Source organism: Podarcis gaigeae, assembly GCF_964106915.1.
Source record: "Podarcis gaigeae genome assembly, chromosome: 8".
NCBI lineage: Eukaryota > Metazoa > Chordata > Lepidosauria > Squamata > Lacertidae > Podarcis > Podarcis gaigeae.
The window spans coordinates 89,287,406-89,308,933 of NC_139684.1; the positions used below are offsets into that span (position 1 = coordinate 89,287,406).

Here is a 21,528-nt window from a genome sequence, read left to right on the forward strand (position 1 = left end):
CCTTTGTAGTAAATCAGGGTGGGAGTAAACCAATAGTTGGGGAAGTGTTTGTTTCCCCATTATCATGGATGAATAATTCCTTTGTGAGATTTGGATTGGCTGTGATGGATCCACCCAGCAGCAGTGGGAACCTATTACGATGGTCTGCTGTTGCAGTCCTGTTTCTGAAACTCACAAATCCATGTTGCTATCTTGGAATAGCAAATGTATGTGGTATTCCCTCACCTTCCTTCCCAGTAGAAATGATCCATGAGTCCTCAGATACTTCCTATATCCTTTCCTCCACAGTGCTTCCTTCCTAAATCCATGTGGATTCAAATGCAGAATGGTCTATGTGTATTCCTCCCATTCTGCATATATATATATATATATATATATATGCAGGTTTTGGTGTCCTCGGGTGTCTTCCCGTGTAAAAGTTGGGGTGTCTAGGCGACGTTTCGACGAGGTCTCACTCGTCATCTTCAGGCTGGTGCTTTCGGCTTCTTGTTACTGGAACAGAGCGGGATCTCAATGTTTGAGTTCCTATAAATACTGTAGAGGGGGTGTGGTGTCTAGCCTCCAATGTTCTGGGCAGAGAGGAAGTTCCCAGGCTAGTGTGCCTTTTCTTCTTTTGTTCCTTAATTACTTGAGAGATACCTTGAGTGATTTCTTGAGTGATATCCTGAGTACCACTTAGGTGGGTCATTAGGTGTGGATTAGTTGCTAAAGTCTTTGTGTCTTGACCTCTATGAAATACCCTGCAAAGTCTGCCCAGCCACGTACATTGGACAAACAAACAGACGAATAAATGCACGTATCGCAGAACACAAGAATGCCGTCAAAAAAGAAGAAAAAACTTCCTCTCTTTTCCAACACATGAAAGAAACAGGACACGAAATTAATTTTGCAGATTCCAAATTGCTCTTTAACACGGAACATCACCACAAGAGAATAATCATGGAAGCCATCGAGATAGAGAAACACCCTCACAACATGAACAAGCGTGACGACACATCCCGCTTGCCAGACATCTGGAAATTAGCCCTCCCCACAAAAACTGACACCAGATCCAGAGGCACACAGAACGCCAACACCAATCAACCACACCAGACCCAAACCCAGACCCTCTCCACAGATGAATTACTGACACCATCCAGTAGCCAATCCATGGTGGCACCTCCGGATGCTGCACCCCCCTGCAATCCCTACACAGATCTGGCTGACACAAGCCACAAAACCACAGCTCGCCCCTATACACGAAGCCAAGCCAAAGCACAACTAAGTGCAATACAGCCATCTTCTCAGGAAAACTCTTCACAAAGTTCAAGAGGTCAAGACACAAAGACTTTAGCAACTAATCCACACCTAATGACCCACCTAAGTGGTACTCAGGATATCACTCAAGAAATCACTCAAGGTATCTCTCAAGTAATTAAGGAACAAAAGAAGAAAAGGCACACTAGCCTGGGAACTTCCTCTCTGCCCAGAACATTGGAGGCTAGACACCACACCCCCTCTACAGTATTTATAGGAACTCAAACATTGAGATCCCGCTCTGTTCCAGTAACAAGAAGCCGAAAGCACCAGCCTGAAGATGACGAGTGAGACCTCGTCGAAACGTCGCCTAGACACCCCAACTTTTACACGGGAAGACACCCGAGGACACCAAAACCTGCATATATATATATATATATATATTTGCTTTCGTAGATTTTCACGGGTACAGGAATGCAGGTTTTGGTGTCCTCGGGTGTCTTCCCGTGTAAAAGTTGGGGTGTCTAGGCTAGACACCCCAACTTTTACACGGGAAGACACCCGAGGACACCAAAACCTGCATATATATATATATATATATATACACACACATATATACACACACACACACTTTTATTAATTTTTTAACATATCATTTCCAACAGTCACTTAACATATATTTTTATCTTATACAGCTTTTTAGACTTCCGTCAACTATCTCTGAAGACTTTCCATTCTTTATCACTTAATCTGCATTTCTTAATTTCTCTATTACTTTAAATTATCCTTAACTGATATTCTCTTCATAATCTTCCTTGCAATATTTCGCATAATCCTCCTTACAAAACTTCTTGCAGTCCTGCTAGCGTAATCTGTTTATTACAATTGCTTTTCAGGTAGTTCAAATATTTACTCCAGTCCTCTAAGAATCTCTGGTCCCGCAGGTTTCGAATCCGTCTTGTCAATTTGTCTAATTCTGCATAGTCCATTAATTTCATTGGCCACTCTTCTTTCGCCGGTAATTCTTCTTGTTTCCACCTCCCTTTCTTCTTAAATCAGTTGTGCCTTTGCAGTAATGTGACCCATCTAGCAGTAATAGCATTTTTGAGTCAGCCGTTTCATAAACAATCTCTGAAGAGATTTCTCTACAAGTGGAGCAGACGTGGCTGATCATGTTGAGAAAAGGTGTCTTAATTGCTACTAATCATGATAGCTAAATGAAGCACCCATGCCCAGAGGCAGCTTATGTCTAAACGCCAGATACGAAGGACAAGGATGTGCTTTATTTGGGAGTTTCCTGGAAGTATCTGCCTGGTCCCTTCTGGAAACAGAAGGATGGGCTAGAATATGAACCCATCTTGATGTGTCCCTGCGAGACACTTCTTAATTCCTTTCTTTCCTGATGGAGGAGCACGTGTCCAAAGCCCCCTTTAACTTATGGAATGAGCTGCGCAGCTCTTTGCATTTTGTCAGTATGGCCAACTGAGCTTCTGTTCTGGCGTTATTACTAGATTTAGCCCTGGAAAGCTCAGGAAAGTAATTTATATTGAATCATAGAATCATAGAGTTGGAAGAGACCACAAGGGCCATGGAGTCCAACCCCCTGCCAAGCAGGAAACACCATCAGAGCACTCCTGACATATGGTCGTCAAGCCTCTGCTTAAAGACCTCCAAAGAAGGAGACTCCACCACACTCCTTGGCAGCAAATTCCACTGTCGAACAGCTCTTACTGTCAGGAAGTTCTTCCTAATGTTAAGGTGGAATCTTCTTTCTTGTAGTTTGGATCCATTGCTCTGTGTCCGCGTCTCTGGAGCAGCAGAAAACAACCTTTCTCCCTCCTCTATGTGACATCCTTTGATATATTTGAACATGGCTATCATATCCCCCCCTTAACCTCCTCTTCTCCAGGCTAAACATGCCCAGCTCCCTTCCAATTCATTTTGTGGTATGTATTGTGAAACATATTTAGGGGAATTATTTTCACAGAGAGGCTAAATTGGTCCTTGCTGTTACATTCTAAAATGTGAGTGTGAAGCTGACATCATCTAGAATGGACAATTGCATTATCTTCAGTTTTCTCGCCCCCATTAACAGCAGTCACCAGAGACCCAAAATTGACGACAAGCTCAGATGTGCTTTTAAGTGTCTCATGTGTCAACTGCATATCATCTTGTAGACCAACTAGCAAGGTGACAAAACATTCAATATTAGCAGCAGAGCAGAAAGCTTTCTAGGGCAGTACAAGATGGTTTGGCAACAGTCGCGCGATCTAACACAGGATTGGGAGACCTTTGGGCTTCCAGATGTTTCTGAATTGCAACTCCTATAATCACTGGCCATGTTTGCTGGGGCTGTTGAAAGTTGTAGTTCAATAACCTTTTAACTGTTGCTGTTATCTCCCTTTCCCTGTTTCTTGACACTCTACATGAGTAGTCAAATATCAGGATGATAAATTGGGTGTTTAAATATATTAAAAATTGAATTTTAAAGAAAAGTTTGGGGTTTCGGCTGCCATTTTCTCTTTAAAAAGAACCTGGTTTGAAACAAAATCTGAATTTAATGCAGACATCTATCAAGTGAATTTATGACGCTCTAAGTAACTTATAAAAGACTATATAATTGGGCAGCTTTTTCTCATTAAGAAAGAACTGTAAAAAAACACACCACATTTTAGTCTTGTCATTTTATACAAACCTGTAGTTTATATAACTGCTTGATACTGAAGGCCAGAGTGGCAAATTACCACAGCCATCATCCAGTATGCCATCTATGTGACCTTATTTATGCTTAGGGACGGCATGTTCTCTGCAATTAGAGTCGGTAGTATAATTATGAATGAATATGGTTATAGCTACTAATTATAATACACTCTGGTAACTCAAATAATAGATGAAACAATTAAAAGTGAGGCCAATAATTCAAAATAGTTTTTCCCCTTGATGATTTAAATCAGCCAAATTTGCCAGATATTGTATTCTCAGTGGCTGCTCTGTTCCCCATCATGTATTTGATGGTAGAAATTATGGGTTGTCTCCAACTAAGTTCTCTGAGTATACCCACTGAAATTAACAGATCTTCAAATACCTTAAGGGCTGTCACACAGAGGAGGATGGGGGTTTTTGGAGCCAGTGTATAGAATGCCATTCTCAGTGTTGTTGTTGTTTAGTCATTTAGTCGTGTCCGCCTCTTCGTGACCCCCTGGACCAGAGCACGCCAGACACTCCTGTCTTCCACTGCCTCCCGCAGTTTGGTCAAACTCATGCTGGTAGCTTCGAGAACACTGTCCCACCATCTCGTCCTCTGTTGTCCCCTTCTCCTTGCGCCCTCCATCTTTCCCAGCATCAGGATCTTTTCCAGGGAGTCTTCTCATGAGGTGGCCAAAGTCTTGGAGCCTCAGCTTCACGATCTGTCCTTCCAGTGAGCGCTCAGGGCTGATTTCCTTCAGAATGGAGAGGTTTGATCTTCTTGCAGTCCATGGGACTCTCAAGAGTCTCCTCCAGCACCAGAATTCAAAAGCATCAATTCTTTGGCAATCAGCCTTCTTTATGGTCCAGCTCTCACTTCCATACACCACTACTGGGAAAACCATGGCTTTAACTATACGGACCTTTGTTGGCAAGGTGATGTCTCGGCTTTTTAAGATGCTGTCTAGGTTTGCCATCGCCTTTCTCCCAAGGAGCAGGCGGCTGCTGTCACCATCTGCAGTGATCATGGAGCCCAAGAAAGAAAAATCTCTCACTGCCTCCATTTCTTCTCCTTCTATTTGCCAGGAGGTGATGGGACCAGTGGCCATGATCTTCATTTTTTTGATATTGAGCTTCAGACCATATTTTGCGCTCTCCTCTCTCACCCTCATTAAAGGGTTCTTTAATTCCTCCTCACCTTCTGCCATCAAGGTTGTGTCATCCGCATATCTGAGGTTGTTGAGGTTCTCAGTGTTACAAAGCTATTATTGTCACTCAAAAGGAACAGGACCATTTCTGCTGGGGTGTACCTGTTTGCTTTTGTGAATAAAGGTTTCAGAAAGAAATCTCTTGAGTCTCTATATAATGGGCAGGCTAACAGATAATCAGTGATGTATTCCACCTGAAGTTGACCACAAATACAAAGTGTGTCTGTGTACAGGACCTTCTTGTGAAGGCCATCCAAGACCACAACGGGCATCACATGTAAATGCAACACAATAAAGGCATTTATTAAGGAAGCTGGGGAGAGTTTGGTCAGATAACTAGCTCTAAAATGTTCTGTTCTCAAGAGTGGATACCAAGGGGTAAATTTTGTGTTTCCAATTAGTCGTGGCAATGCTGTTTTTCCTAGAAAAAATAGACCATCTCTCCTGGTATGCACTGCGGAGGACCTTAAGGTCCACAAATGACAACATTTTGGAGGTCCCGAGCCTCAAGGAGGTTAAATTGGTTTCAACTAAGGCCAGGGCCTTTTCAGTACTGGCCCCGACTTGGTGGAACGCTCTGTCACAAGAGACCAGGGCCCGGCGGGACTTGACATCTTTCTGCAGGGCCTGCAAGACAGAGCTTTTCCGCCTGGCCTTTGGTTTAGACTCGGTCTGACCCTTCTGTTTCCCTCCCCTTATGGTCTTGATTTATCGGCTACTTTTAGTAGGCTGCATTTTAAATTGCATTTTAACCTGTATTTTAAATTGGAGGTTTTTTCTTCCCCCCCCCCCTTTTCCCCCTATTACGTTTTTACTGTGATTTTATTGGTGTTAGCTGCCCTGAGCCCAGCTCTGGCCGGGGAGGGCTGGGTATAAATAAAATTTATTCTGTAATCTGGCTGGGAAAAGCCCTGATTACAGGAGACCCCTTAAATGCAAAGTCCATGGTGTTTGTTTTTTTGACGTGTAGGGGTTATTCTACACCGTATTGGAGGTTTCACCCCAAACCTGCCACAAAGAGGAACAATTTGTGTTCACTGTGTATGTAAAATGAGGTCATCCCGTGGATAATCTCTTCAGTCATGGAGTAGATGATAGAATGGGACATTTGAAAAAAGTAGGACTATTAGAAGGAGTGTTCAGAGGTCTACTAAAAGGTAACAGAACTTCTGGCAACAGAACAACCTTAGCACACAGATCATGCCAGCAGGTGATTCCAGTCACACATCAGGTTTTGGACAGGCGGTTGTGGTTTAGGGAAAAACCACAGGCCACATGCAAGCCGAATTGGGCCTGGAGGCCAGAGGAGCTTCACAGCTGCCATGAGAATGTCATGTGTAGTGCTGCTGGCAGTGTTGAACCAAGCTGTGGAATGGAGATGGTGGAGCCATATGGTCCTTAACCTCAGGCGGCAAGATGCCTTGAGCTACCTCTACTCACAGCCTCACAGGGCTCCAGAAGGAGGAGAAATAAAGCAGTATGTCATCTGCATATTGAGGATAACACACTCCAAATACCACACTTCAAGGGGCACTGTCCCCTAGTGGTTTCACAAAGAGGATGAGAGTGAATATGGAACCTTGCAGAACCCTGAAGGGAAGATGCAGTGGGGTTGAACAGAAATTCCCCACAACTTCCATCTGGAAACAGCTGTCTAGGTAAGAGAAGAACCACTGCAATACAACCTGTCCACATTCAACTCAGGCAGCCTCTTCAGGATACCCTGGTGAATAGTGTTGAAAGCTTCGCAGCTTCTTTTGATGCACACTGGACCACTCTCAGCTTTCAGCTGCAAATTTAAGCAATTTGGAGATCTGATTGGTAAAATATATGCTTTTTATTTATTTATGATTTTATCATATTGAAGAGTGTAAAATGTTCATAAATATTAATAAATCTGTCTGATGACCATGATGAATGTGCCCTCTCAAACCAGCTGAGTATGTAAACACTCCCCTTTTTTGTATTATTTTCTATTCATTGCTCATTCTCACCTCACCCTTGCTTTCCAGAGTAGCAACAAGAGAACACTTCCCTTGCCATGAGCTGATAACAGACTTTAAACATGAGGAGCAAAGATAAAGCCAAGGCCTGTATGCTTGTTCAGTGGGTAAAGAGAGTCTGCTAGGTGTGTTTTATGAAGGTGGTTAAGCAGGCAAAGGTGCCATAAGGTCTTGATGAGAACTGAGTTTTTAATTTCTGGATTGAAAATTGCCACCATAGTCAAGGCTTACTAGGAGGCAGAGTCCACTGCCACTTAGCACTGTGACTTGGATACATTGCCAGTTGAGTATGCTGTACAGAATGTCTTCTTTTTCACTCGCTGATGAATCCCGCTGATGAACCATCCCGCTCCCATATTTTGGGAGGGAACAAAGCTTCCCCCTCCAGTTTTTAACACACCCCTTGCTTCTTTTTCCCTTTACCGCAGTAAAAAAACTGAGCCCACCCGGTCCATTGCTCCTGTTGGATACCCCAAAGAAGGCACCTACCACCCCATCTACATCATCCCAGACCAGATGGAGCAGTGCATTTATGCAACCGAGGTAATGAATATATGCTCACTCCTCCAACCTGCCCACGCTGTTACCCTGGAACTAGCTCAGGGTCAGAGATGACAGTCACTGCCATACAGATCAAATGGTCCTGTGAGGTTCACAGCCGATGGTATAACTATACACAATCCAATAGCAGAATCAGAAAATGTGCCAGTTCTGTCGTGCTCATGGTGTCAACGACAACAAAATGTTGGCTGTTCCTGGGGGAAGCAGCCTTCAAAGCTCTGTCTGCTCAGGCAGGATATTGCTCAGAGCAAGTGTTGGCTGACAGAAGATTGAGTGAATGGGTGCATGCCTTTACAGTCGTACCTTGGATCCCGTACGCCTTGCGAGTCAAACGTTTTGGCTCTTGAATGCTGCAAACCCAGAAGTGAGTGTTGGTTTGCGAACATTTTTTGGAACCTGAACATCCGATGTGGTTTCCGGTTGGCTGTAGGAACTTCCTGCAGCCAATCAGAAGCCGTGCCTTGGTTTCCGAACGCTTTGGAAGTTGAACGGACTTCTGGAACGGATTCCGTTCGACTTCCAAGGTACCACTGTATATCTTGGCTTCCTTTTCTCCATCCACCTTTTCAAGACAAATAATTTCACTCTTCCCATCTTTCATTTTCTGCCTCCTTTCTTATGTTTAACGACACCACTCACACCTCTTAGCCAGAGTTGCAGGTAAAAAAAGAACAGGAATACTTGCTGAAGCAACGTCATTCGGCTGCATCCAGCTGCCGCCGTGCAGCCTTCCAATAAATGCAGCCACAGTCTTCTAAGACTTTAAAAATCTGCCTGAGTTAGCTGAAGCTTCTAAATGATATCTGAGAAGTTTCTTACTATGCTTTAGGAATAAATTATAAATTGCGAGAGAATAATCTTTTCCCTTGAAAAATATTACATCATGAAATACACTGGAAATCAAGAACCATCTATTGGGTTTTTTTTTACTAGCTTGAAAGCCCTGAAGTGGCTCAGCAGAACTTATTTACCACTAAATCACATCTCAAGGGGCAACTCCCTTTTCAAGGAAAACACTTTTAAGGTGGAATTTTATGAAAATCTTAATGTCACACTAATCCACACAGATATATTTTTTCTAATTCCCATCTTGCACTTCAATCTCGTTGAAAAGCAAGTTGTTTTTTTACTGCTTCTGCTGAAAGTAGGAAACAGTCTCCCATATTCATATTATAATATGCATATACATTCCAGGTTTCCTAAAGTAACCAGCACATATTTATTATATGTAGATGTGTAAAAATATATCATACATACATTTTGCATATAGTTTTGCGTATAATTAGTTGGGCTTTTGAAAAACAGCAACACAACAATGCATGAATGGCTCTGACCTAGGCACTCAATGCAAAGGCACTCCAACGCAGGAACTGTCAAATTTCATGTATAAATCCTCTTGCATCTCTGACCACTTTCTGCTAGCCCCAAATTGCTCAGAGCAATGCCCTTTCAATTTTCTGCCAGGATAATAAATAATAATAATAATAATAATAATAATAATAATAATAATAATTATTATTATTATTATTATTATTATTATTATTTATGCCCTGCCTATCTGGCTGGGCTTCCCCAGCCACTCTGGACGGCTTCCAACAAAACACTAAAATACAATAACCTATTAAACATTAAAAGCTTCCCTAAACGGGGCTGCCTTTAGATGTCTTCTAAAAGTTTGGTAGTTATTTTTCTCTTTGACATCTGGTGGGAGGGTGTTCCACAGGGCGGGCGCCACCACCGAGAAGGCCCTCTGCCTGGTTCCCTGTAACTTGGCTTCTCGCAGAGAGGGAACCGCCAGAAGGCCCTCGGCGCTGGACCTCAGTGTCCGGGCAGAATGATGGATAGCACACATCTCCCTGAAGCTGTAGTTCACTGCTCCATAAGCTTCTTGCTATTTGCCTCCTGGCCTTTGCTCTCTATCCGACCTGCATGCTCTGTCCTTGGTCCTGACACCTGACAAGCTCATCATCCCTGATTCTTGCTTACTTCTGTTTGCTACCTGCCAAGCTACCTACTCGACTGATGCAGTGAACTCTTGAGATATAAGTGAGGGATTATCCAAGTTAACAGTGTGAGAATTAAAACTAATGGAAACAAAAATCACACTTTCCAATACACTAAATATTGTGCAAACCAAATACAACTATGCCATTGACATATTTTTAAAAATATACAACCATGTCATGTTTCTTTACTCAAGCCCTACAGAAAACAACGTACGTAAGGTATTCAGTCTTGGTACGGTAACTGATCTCTGAAAATATTTTTAAGGTCGAGGCCAAAGTGTCTATGAAAATGGAAATGTTTAGGTAGGCAACAGGTTCTGAGTTTCCAGTTTTAAAGTTTGGCTACCCTTCAGCTGCAGTCGTTGTTTTGGTCGTTCAGTGTAAAATTCTCAAAGGCATCTCTGAGAGCTGGTGGTATAAACAACATTGGAGATGTGTATCTGATTGAGCTAGTCTCATGTGGTTGCTGTTGTGAGGTCCACCCTTTCGCTCCCCAATCTCTGCTCCAAAGCTTTTTCCCTCCCTTACAAAAATAGCCAAGGAGTTCACCCTGTTGGAAGCCACAGATTGCAATAACAAATTTAATCCTTCCTCCAAGGAGTTGAAATGTATTAGTTTATCCCTGGGTTTCTCAACCTTGACCCTCCAGATGTTTTTGGCCTACAACTCCCATGATCCCTAGCTAGCAGGACCAGTGGTCAGGGATGCTGGGAATTGTAGTCCCAAAACATTTGGAAGGCCGAGGAAGCCTGGTTTAGCCACACAAGGACCTTGTAGAAAAGAGGAGTGGGCAAGAAGCCCCTCCTCCAGTAAGTTTGTAAACTGAATGGTTTTTTTCATGCATCCAAACCCAATTAATCTCAGCGAACCCATTTGATAAGCATTGCAGGCAAGGGTATTATATTATAACGAGTAGACTTAATTGGTACTACTGTGCTTTGGCTGATTAACATTCTATGTCCCTTTAAATGTGTTTGTGGGAGGGAGGTTATTGGTTTTCCCTTGTTCTTGTTTTTATTATGTATTTTGGGTTCTCATTTTGCACATTTATGTGAATTGCCCTGTGATGAAGGGAGGTATATAAATTTTAATGATAATGATAAACCTCTGACAGCTGATGGCTAGCAATAATCATGTATTTCAGGATTAGTCTATGGGCCAAAAGGAATGATCAATATCCTTTTGAAGGATTAAACAAAGTAGCTTCCCCCCATGCCTATGACCCTAATAAAATTATTAGTCATAGTGACCATCAATAATGAGTAGCTGCTACCAGAACACCTAGTGTTTTAAAAAAAGAAAACATGTAATATTCAGTTTGGGGATATACATTGTACATTGCGCAAAAGGGGTTCAAATTGACCAGAAAAAAATCCATAACATAATGAGAAAATTGAGGGCAGGGTATCGCTGAAAAGATGCTAAACCCCAAAGCTGTAACTCTTGTTTTTTAGGCTTTACTTTTGGGCCCAGTCATTCACAGAGGTTGAGTTTTGCTCTCCATCAGCATGTGCCCTATTAAGTATTATAGGCAAGTGCTTTATAGCCTTAGAGAGATGTGCACCGAATCCTGAGTTTTTGCCAAGGGATCATTACAAATCAATGGACACACTCAGCATAGGGTGATGGAGGATGGATTTCCCTGTTTCATTCAGGAAAGTTAGGCAAGACATGGAAGCTGCTGAAGTAAAACCAGCAGAAAGGTATAATGTGCAACACCAGATCAAAATGTGTGATCATAGAATCATAGAGTTGGAAGAGACCACCAGGGCCATCGAGTCCAACCCCCTGCCAAGCAGGAAACACCATCAGAGCACTCCTGACATATGGTTGTCAAGCCTCTGCTTAAAGACCTCCAAAGAAGGAGACTCCACCACACTCCTTGGCAGCAAATTCCAGTTTCAGCATATGCGAGAAAGCAGAGGTAACATGTCTTTAGGGGGGGGGGGTAATCTATATATTGTGGGACGCGGGTGGCGCTGTGGGTTAAACCACAGAGCCTTGGGCTTGCTGATCAGAAGGTCGGCGGTTTGAATCCCCGCAAAGGGGTGAGCTCCCATTGCTCAGTCCCTGCTCCTGCCAACCTAGCAGTTCAAAAGCGCATCAAAGTGCAAGTAGATAAATAGGTACCGCTCTGGCGGGAAGGTAAACGACGTTTCCATGCACTGTTCTGGTTCGCCAGAAGCGGCCTAGTCATGCTGGCCATGTGACCCGGAAGCTGTACGCCGGCTCCCTCGGCCAATAAAGCGAGATGAGCGCCGCAACCCCAGAGTCGGTCACGGCTGGGCCTAATGGTCAGGGGTCCCTTTACCTTTTATCTATATATTGACTTTGTAACCCTTCTGTAAAAAATTAATCGGTGTGTCAAGGGAGGGGAACTGAAAACCACATTTTGAAGCCATAGAAACTATACTTCCCTGGTGTTTTGTGTATCATGTGACCAACTACTCTCATTACCTTCCACGGTACAGTCATCTCTCAACTTACACAGGGGTTATGTTCCGGGGCTAGTACTTAATGCCAAACTTGCATATAGTCAAAACACAACTCCCTGCACCTCTGAACACTCTCCCAAGGCCACATGCACTCTCCCAAGGCTGCTGTACACTCTCCCTGCATCTCCAAATGCTCTCTCACAAAGCGAGTGCAATGGTGGGTGGGATTGCCAACAGTCCCCCCCACCCCCGGATGCCCACCCTGCTATTTATTATTTTCGACCAAACACGTAGTGCTGAATTCACACAAGTTAAATGTAAGTTGCAAGTTGACTGTACTTGAAAGATGGGTTGAACTTATCAGGTCGCACACACACACACCCCTCCAAAGTGGTGGTTGCTCTGAACAGATTGGACAACGTAATTATCTTTGGAAGGATGCCAATGGACCAAGCCATTGAAGACACAGTTAAAAGGATGCGTTTGCCAGGTGGGACTAAAGGATTCAGTTTTCGTAAAGAAGCAGCTATCAGGTATCGCACTCCTGTGGATTACGGAAGTCCATGCATTTGTTAACTATGAAACATGACTGATGTTACAAACAACTGGTTTATCTAAGCCAAACATGACAAAGTGGGTGTGAGGCGCATGACAGACATGTTTCAAAACACATGAGTGAAATCTATTCAGTTCTGTGACTAGAACTGGTGCGGCAAGCTGGATAGTGATTTTTTAAAGGCACAATAATTTGGGTTTACTACAAGTTTCAGGCAGAGAGACCCAAACATAAATGAAGTAATAGGATTCTCAAATTGCAACTGAAATGATCTTCTACCCTTAACAGAATGGCACAAGTCATAGCTAAAGGAAGAAGTTACAGATAGGTAGCCGTGTTGGTCTGCCATAGTCAAAACAAAAAAATTTCCTTCCAGTAGCACCTTAAAGACCAACTAAGTTAGTTCTTGGTATGAGCTTTCGTGTGCATGCACACTTCTTCAGATACACAGTATCGTGTGCATGCACACGAAAGCTCATACCAAGAACTAACTTAGTTGGTCTTTAAGGTGCTACTGGAAGGAAATTTTTTTGTTTTGACTAAAGGAAGAACCGTATGCTGAATGATGACAGAGCTCTGTTTGGATAGATGATTTTGACAGCACAAGGCCATCATTTGTCATTTAGAGATATTCTGGACCATTTGGCCCACTCATTAGCAATGTGCTGTTTATTTATCTTTTTACACAATTAAGGCTGCATTCTTATACACACCTACCTGGAAACAAGCCCTATTGAACTCAGTGGGATTTAAGTCTTGAGTAGGATTGCAGTGGTGTTTCGTTTTGCAGAGTATAAATAATCAAATCAAAAATCAAATCAAATTCATTGTTAGCAGCCATGATGTTAATAATTTTACTAGGGTTGTAGGTTTGTTTGCTTTTTAAGCTACTGTACTATGTTTAATCCTTCCACTTGGTATGTTTTAATGGCCAGCGGCTACAAGCAAGGCAAACCCGACTGACTGCTATCAGCCATGCCACTTTTAGATCTGTGACCAAATCGGCTGTTTCCTGAGATTGTTCTCTTATACCGAAAAAAGTAAAAAGTGGCTCTCAATATTATCTGAATATACAAGCCCCCTCCTTGATGTCAACTTCTAATTAATTAGGTCATCAATGTGGATTTTGAGAACTGTGAACAGGTATTGACCGATGGCCAAGACCCAGAACAGTCTGTAGCTCACACAACTGGGATCGCACCCTTGTGTGTTGCAGCCAGTTCTGGGTATGTTCAAAACTTGCTATTGGTGAGTTTCACAATTTAACAACATGGGGTAGGAAACATACAGGGGCCAAAAGTGGCTATCTTAGCTATAACAGCAGAAAGAGGTTTATTATCCAAGTTAAATGTGCATGGCTCCTTTTACACTGATGCAATAGATGAGTTCTACAGGAAGTCTCGACGGTCGAGCTCTTGTACAAATAATGTGGGTAAGCCGAAATAATTATTTATTTTCCTTGATGCATGTCTCGAATGGATAAAACAATTTACCCATCCACAGTCATACTTTTGCTGAGATTAAACCTTACAACACGGGTTCAAAGTGATGGAATTCCCTTGTAGAAATATGTGTAAGTAGCAGAGTAATACAGGAGCCTAATTGTCACAGACAAGGATGATGGTACAAAAGCTTCTGTTTAAAAACAAATGCAAGCCTTAACATTTCAGGATCAAGAATCTCAACATGAAATTCTCCATCCGTGAATAGAGTGTACACTGGATCAGGTTATACCTGTCACTTGCTCCTGGCAGAACAGTGTGAATCAGCAAACTTTATCCCTTGTGGTAAGAGGGAAACCCATGCTCTGCCCTTCTGGTCCTGCCTGTTCCGCGGGGGCAGGAGATGCGCAAAGGTCCCCCCATCACCATGCGTTCGTTTTTTTAGTACAATGCCTCAGAATTTTTGTTTTCATTTGACCCATATTATCCCTGACATGGAGAAAAAATACCTACCAGGCCTCGCTAGGGCTGGGAGAACTGGGAAAGGCATACACAGCCAAGACATCAAGGAGAGCCCAATGGAAGGCTCAGGTGAGTTGACGGAGGCAGCAGCCTATGCCCATTCTAGAAGATGTAGCAGCCTGATCAGAGGGTGGCACCTCCAATCACTCATTGCCCACTGGCACCAAACCCATCTGGAGCATGGCAGTCATTCCTTTCTCAATGTCGCCTTTGGTTTTGGTTTTAGGGAGTTCTAGTTTTCTATGTTGTTTGTATTTTTGTGTGCAATGCATTTTGTGGGTTTGATTTGATGTATAGTTGTTGTAAGTTGCTTTTAGTTTCTTTCCCCCAAAAAATAAGATACATAATTTTAAAATAAGTAGAGTGCAGCTTCCCAGGAGTAGGCAGAAGGGCTGCTGTGCAGCATGAATTATGGTCTTCATCCATCCAGGGATTGTATAACCACTCATGTATCAATGGCCCAGCAGTCTGACAGCTCTGCACATGCAGACCCTCAGTGGTGGGGATGACCCTGGAGTATCTCTCCTACTGGACAGAGAAGAACACCCAGGGATGAAAGTCCTGATCCCCTTTTTCAGACAGATGACCTTTTTTTGGCTCTTCTGATCAAAGTGGGTAGAGCCTGCAGCCCAGAAATTCCCCATCCCCTCCTGTCTTGGCCATATAATTCCTCTCCCCAATGCTTTCAGTTAAGACCATAAACCAGGGACTGGTGCTCACCCTTCGTGTATAAGGAGTTGTCAAACATATGGAAGCACTCCCTCCCTCAGCAATGGAGGATGCACTCTTGGGCACTATTCTTCCCAAGGACAGGAGACAACCAAGTTCATACAGGCTTTTGCTATCTCTAATTTTTCTGGGGAACATCTGTCCTCGTGGGCAGTGATTTCCTTCAAATGTTGCACACAGGCTTGCTGAAGCTTTCTGAGGTTGATCACCTTATGTTTCCAAGGTCAACCTGACTCTAGCACTCTGTCATTTGGAGAGCAAGCCCTGGGGGAAGTGTTGGTAGAAACCAAGATAAAAAGGAACTTTGCCTTCTGTCCAAGGAGGGGGGAAATGTATGACCCGTGAGGTGTCCTATGGCTTCCTTCACCCCTTGGACCCAATTCTGATGCAAGGAAACCAGAGGTTCCAAAATAGAACCTAGACCACTTCTGCTAAGGGCCATTCCCCCAAGCTAGTATAGAAAATGTAGAAGACCTCAGCAACCATAAGATCAAAAGGAAAAATCAACTGTGGCTCTCCCTTAGGAATTGACATGTTCTCCAAGGGACAGGTTTCTTCTCTCAAAAAGGATTCATCCATTGACTCAACAGTTAAGGCTGTGTGGTTAATGTAAGATATTATGTTAACATTCATGTTGTGTTTGATTTCATGTTGTGTTTGTTGAGAGGCGTCGTGTTATAAATTAGGGTTTTTTTATGATGTTGCTGGAGAAACACCTCTTACCTCTCACTCTCTGTATCAACATGACGCCGCCAAGGTGTAGCCATTTTCTGCCCCTTCTGGGGGCACAGCTCATTCATTGACAGCAAGGAACCTTCAAACTTCATTGGCAGAAGGGTGTAACAAAGACGTCCAAGATTCATCTTCAGCTTTTGGGGAGGCAGCTAGTCCAACAAGTTATTTCTCCTTAAGCCTGGAAGACAAGATTGCCCTTCCACAGAGTTATGTTAGCTTCTGTTCGAATTAGAAGGATGACTTTTGAGAACATCTCTGCCAGAGGGTACCTGCTTAATGCCTAGAATGTCCTGAAGATGTTGAATCATCAGCTGATGAGAAAACACCTTCACCGTAGTCCCAGTGCTTCTTCCTCTATCAGCGGAAGAGGATATCCTGGAGGTGGTGTGTTCAGATGCAGAGGATTTGGGTCCAGGAGAATAGAGCGTCAATGTATATACAGGGCAATAGCCTGTACATGTACGTCATCAGCAAGCAACAAAGTGAGCAGTGTTACCTCAAGATTCCTAATGAAAGGAGCAGAAAGAGCAACTAGCCTAATATTCTACTTCCTATGCCTTCTCCAGCACAGCTGCTTTGAAAAATCAAAAAAGGCAAAAGCCATTCTAAGCATCGTCTTGTTGACCAAGGCATCTGGGTTTTGGACCTGATGAGAGTATGCTAAGCTCACCTGTGTGGCAATTGGGGGAGGGGGTCTTTTGGGCCACTGAGCTTTTAGTGCAGTGCAGCTTGAGTCCTGGGGTTGACACCCTTCCTGGCCCTCTTTTTCTCTGTTAGAGCTTCAGGGAGTTTTATTGTTTTGAAGATTATTTCCAGCTGTAGAGTGACAGTTACACCAGCTTCATTATATCCCCAAATGGGGGAGGGCACCTCTCACCAGAAGGAATAAAGTTTGCTGATTTACATGGTCCCCTACATGAGAGCAAGGGGCAGGAGTAACCCGCCCAGGATACCCTCCATTCACCAAGGAACCTCCACGGTAAGTCCAAGGTTTCTTCCTCCAGCTTGGCTCAGGTGTCCCTCCAAACGATGTGCTAAAATCCCTCTTGGGGCTGTAGGAGGCAGGCTGCGTAAGGAAAATGGGTTGGAGACTGCCTCTAGGAACCCTGCATGGCCTCAGCTGAAGAGGGCAGGGTGTTCAAACAGGCAGGTGAGCCACGGAGTACTGTGGGAAGGTGAGCTCTTCTTCCTCCTAAGTCTTTGTTTACCTAACCACGCAACTGTAAGGCAGCATCAACTCTGACCACATCAGTTATCTTTTCTTTCTACATCTTGCACATGGCCAAACAATACCATACCACCTCAGGCCAGATCCCAGAGAACCAACACAGTGCAGTGAGACTGTGGTAGCTCCCATGAGTAGGTTGTATAGAAATCCATCTCTCTCTCTCTCTCTCTCTCTCTCTCTCTCTCTCTCTCTCCCTCTCCCTCTCCCTCTCCCTCTCCCTCTCCCTCTCCCTCTCTCTTTCTCCCTCTCCTGTTTTGTTTTCTTCCCCTCTCTTCCTAGAGTTGAAGCTTTAAACTTTGCAGGCTTGGGGTGGATACCAGCAACATTATCTTTCATTTCTGGGCATTTTAAAACTATGGCATCTTCAGAAGAGACTCTTCTTCTTTTTTCAACATATATAACTTTTTTATTTTGTGTAAGCTAAGAGGAAATTTATACACTGAAATTTCAAAAAGACCTCAGACATGCACATAAACCTTGTTAGAGGTTGTTCTACATAGCATTCTCTTTTTTTCCATAGGAATTTCCCCAAACATTTACAACCCATAGTTTTACTGTACATACAGTCTACGAACCACAGCAGTCTATGATCATGTCAAATTTACACTGTGCAAAATCAAAATATAGGGATAGTGGTACAACAACAAAAAATGTAACAGGTATATTTCAGTGTAAGACATTTAGACAGTTTTGGTCCTTCCATCCCAAACCAAATTGATTAACACATAGATCTGGAGAATCAAGTGCTTAGGCAGTGATCACTTAACTAAAGACTATTTTTGTGAGCCGCCCATAGCCCTGGCAGAAAAACAAAAACCTCTGTCTCCAATAGTTTCATTTTCCTCCCTGCCAGTAACCATTGGAAAGGAAGATTTCACAGGCTCTGTTCACAGCCAAACCAACATTTTTTCATTCAGGCTACTTGATATCAGTCTAAATGGGGTAAAATGGTCCAGAGATGATTCCAGCAGCATCAGTGTCCCTAGAATCATGGCAACTGCTCTGGAGGTCTCCTCAGGGCCAAGTAGGAGGGAGGTGGTCTTGGTTCCCTGAAATATGGAGAATGCTCAGTTACACTCGCTGTTGCCAACTAGATCTTTTGGACTACAGGTCCCATAAGCACTGGAAACCGTCATCTAAAATATCTGGAGGCTGCCAGATTGGCAAAGGCCAGCTCGCATGAAAGAATTTGTAAGTTCACCAATGAAATGTATGTGATATCCCTTAGCACAAAGTACTTGCCCCCCACCCTGCCAAAAAAAAAGACTTGCTATTGGAGGGTATCGCTCAGAAGAGACAAGACCACAAGACCAGAGAGGGAGGAGGGTGGGACTGTTCTATAATTGTCTTAGTTCCAAGAATGAGAAGGAAGACGAATGTATTGTGAACTACAAAACACACACAAAAAGCAGGCAACTTGCAAAACCCAGATCTTCTGAATGGGGGTTAAAATGGAACTGGACGATTTCATGAGATCAAGAGATGACAAGGACTTTGTGCCGATAAGGATAAGGCTGCCATACAAGAGAGAACACCAGTTTTATTCCATTGAGAGGTGTTCTCAATATCTGATCTTGCCCGATGTTCAGAAGCATGTTGAGAATAGTGATCGCTCTACCATGGGAGCACTAAATACATAGTTCTGCATCTCTCAACTATCTGCTGACACGTGCCCAGTTGCAAGAGAAAGTCAGACATAAACATCTCTTTTAACAGCAGTAGGGATGTACAGCATCCCCAAGTTTGGCTCTAAAATGAGCAGGATTTTGCGAGCATTTCCTTCAAGTGAGACTCTCAAAAGATCAAGCACTTTGGTAAGTGAATTTAAATAAAAAACTGGAAAAGTTCTTATATGCCTATTGGAATCAGCAGGACCCTGGCTTTCACATAACCCTAAACTATGGCTTAGTGCACAAACCCTTCCCAGAAGCTTAACTACGCTTTACTTGCTGCCAAAAGACCATGAGTTAAAGCCATGGTTTGTTGTTGACTTAGAAATCTTGGTTCCCTTAGTTATAACTTGGCAACCCTTCCTTTAACCACAGCTTGTTAGGCCACAGGCTACAAAGGCACAAGGTAAGAGTAGAAGGAAACCAGTTTGTTTAATCACCTGTAAGACAACTCACATTTAACTTGTAGTTTGTTAAACAAGCCATGGCTTAACGTTATGTGTAAACCCGGCCATAATTTCCAAAGCCAGACTAAAACCTCCATGTTTCACTGATTTCAATTGAGACATGCTGCAAAACAGCTGCTGGGAGGAAAAGCAAACCGACTGGTGCTGTAGCTTGCTTTTTGTCCCTCGCCAACCTTTTCGTGGCTTCCAGGTCTTTAACTCCGTCTATTCAAGTTAATAGTGATTTCAGTACTGAGAGCTAAACATGCTGAGAGTCTACACACATCTGGAACAGAAGAAAACTCATCCCATCCACCACTGAAGCTATTTCTGCTCCACCTGGTGTTGAGATCATGAGCTCTGGCAGTAGCCAATGTTGTTGTTGTCATTTAGTTGCGTCTGACTCTTCGTGACCCCCTGGACCAGAGCACGCCAGGCACTCCTGTTTTCCACTGCCTCCCGCAGTTTGGTCAAACCCATGTTTGTAGATTGCAGAACACTAACCATCTCATCCTCTGTCGTCCCCTTCTCCTTGTGCCCTCCATCTTTCCCAACATCAGGGTCTTTTCCAGGGAGTCTTCTCTTCTCCTGAGGTGGCCAAAGTCTTCAGGATCTGTCCTTCCAGTGAGCACTCAGGGCTGATTTCCTTCAGAATGGATCGGTTTGATCTTCTTGCAGTCCATGGGACTCTCAAGAGTTTCCTCCAGCACCAGAATTCAAAAGCATCCATTCTTTGGCGATCAGCCTTCTTTATGGTCCAGCTCTCACTTCCATACATCACGACTGGGAAGACAACAGGCAGTAGCCAATATCTGATTGCAGAAGTAGCCTGTCCTGCTACGCAGCTTCACCTTGATACCTGTGACCTAATGAGAGGGGAACACCAATGACAGGAGCAAACAGAATGGTGCTGAGCAAGAACCACCTCAGGAAGAAGAATCCAAGCAAGTTCTCACTCAGCAGCAGCAAAACGAGCCAAATGTTGGCAAGGCATTGCTTTTCTCTAATCACTACATAAATACGAGGTAGTCACAGGCAGTAGCAGTACTTTTCTTATCTCAAGCGTCTAAAGTGGACTCCTTTGCACTATTCTTCCGTTGGGAATCTTTGTAGCATCTTATTGGCCTGGACTTGCTGACTCTAATGAGGCAATGGTAGTCTTAACTCCCACGGGCTTATGATGCAGCGTGGAGGATTTAAAGATAGTGCAAGGACTATGAGCTACACCCAACCAAAGTGAAGATCTGTGATGTCCTGGTGTTCTTGGAAGGTGGCCTCCAGAAAAATCTAAATCAAACACCAAGTGATGGGGGACAGTTCTGTGGCTGCTTGTGGCATGAAGGCTGCCATAAACGGATTTGCCCTGCATGCTTCCCACCACGGGTCCACAGAGCTGAAACACAGTCAGCAGCAAAGCATGAGGAAATGGTCCTGAGTCTTGATTAATGAGCAACACATGATTGTTCTAGGCAGCTTTATTGCCTGTTATGAAGCTTAAGGGTTGATATACAGAGACTGCCGTGGATCCCCACAGGAGCAGATCTGCTTGCATCCTCTCAGCAGATCAAAACCGAAACTCTCACAGTCACTCAAATAATGCAATTTCACTGTCATCTTTGCACCTTTGTAAACAATCCTGCTACACGGCCAGAGCTTCATGTTACATACGGAAACTCACAGACATTTTCCTGAAAGAATGACCAATATCCCCAACACCCCCTCTCAGTCTTTTCAGAACAACTATTTACAGAGCATAAACAGAGTGCTTACTTAGTATGGTTGTTGCTGTTTAGTCGTTTAGTTGTGTCCGCCTCTTTGTGACCCCCTGGACCAGATCACGCCAGGCCCTCCTGTCTTCCACTGCCTCCCGCAGTTTGGTCAAACTCATGCTGGTAGCTTCAAGAACACTGTCCCACCATCTCGTCCTCTGTCGTCCTCTTCTCCTTGTGCCCTCCATCTTTCCCAACATCAGGGTCTTTTCCAGGGAATCTTCTCTTCTCATGAGGTGGCCAAAGTCTTGGCGCCTCAGCTTCAGGATCTGTCCTTCCAGTGAGGACTCAGGGCTG

At 43.7% G+C, this 21,528-nt stretch overlaps 1 protein-coding gene and 1 long non-coding RNA gene across 3 annotated transcripts in view; one reads left to right on the forward strand and one right to left on the reverse strand.

The window, feature by feature from the left end:
* DLL3 (delta like canonical Notch ligand 3) overlaps positions 1-21,528 on the forward strand; it is a 162,330-nt gene that overhangs the window by 136,463 nt on the left and 4,339 nt on the right. For both annotated transcript variants that reach the window (XM_083753868.1, XM_083753869.1), the window contains one exon: positions 7,561-7,675. In XM_083753868.1, coding sequence (XP_083609994.1) covers positions 7,561-7,675 — 115 coding nt within the window. The remainder of the gene's footprint in view (positions 1-7,560; positions 7,676-21,528) is intronic.
* On the reverse strand, positions 17,757-21,064 carry LOC310851852. Its single transcript, XR_014567883.1, has 2 exons — positions 20,761-21,064; positions 17,757-20,724 (listed from the first exon to the last, which is right to left on the reverse strand). It is a non-coding gene; the product is annotated as an uncharacterized lncRNA (long non-coding RNA).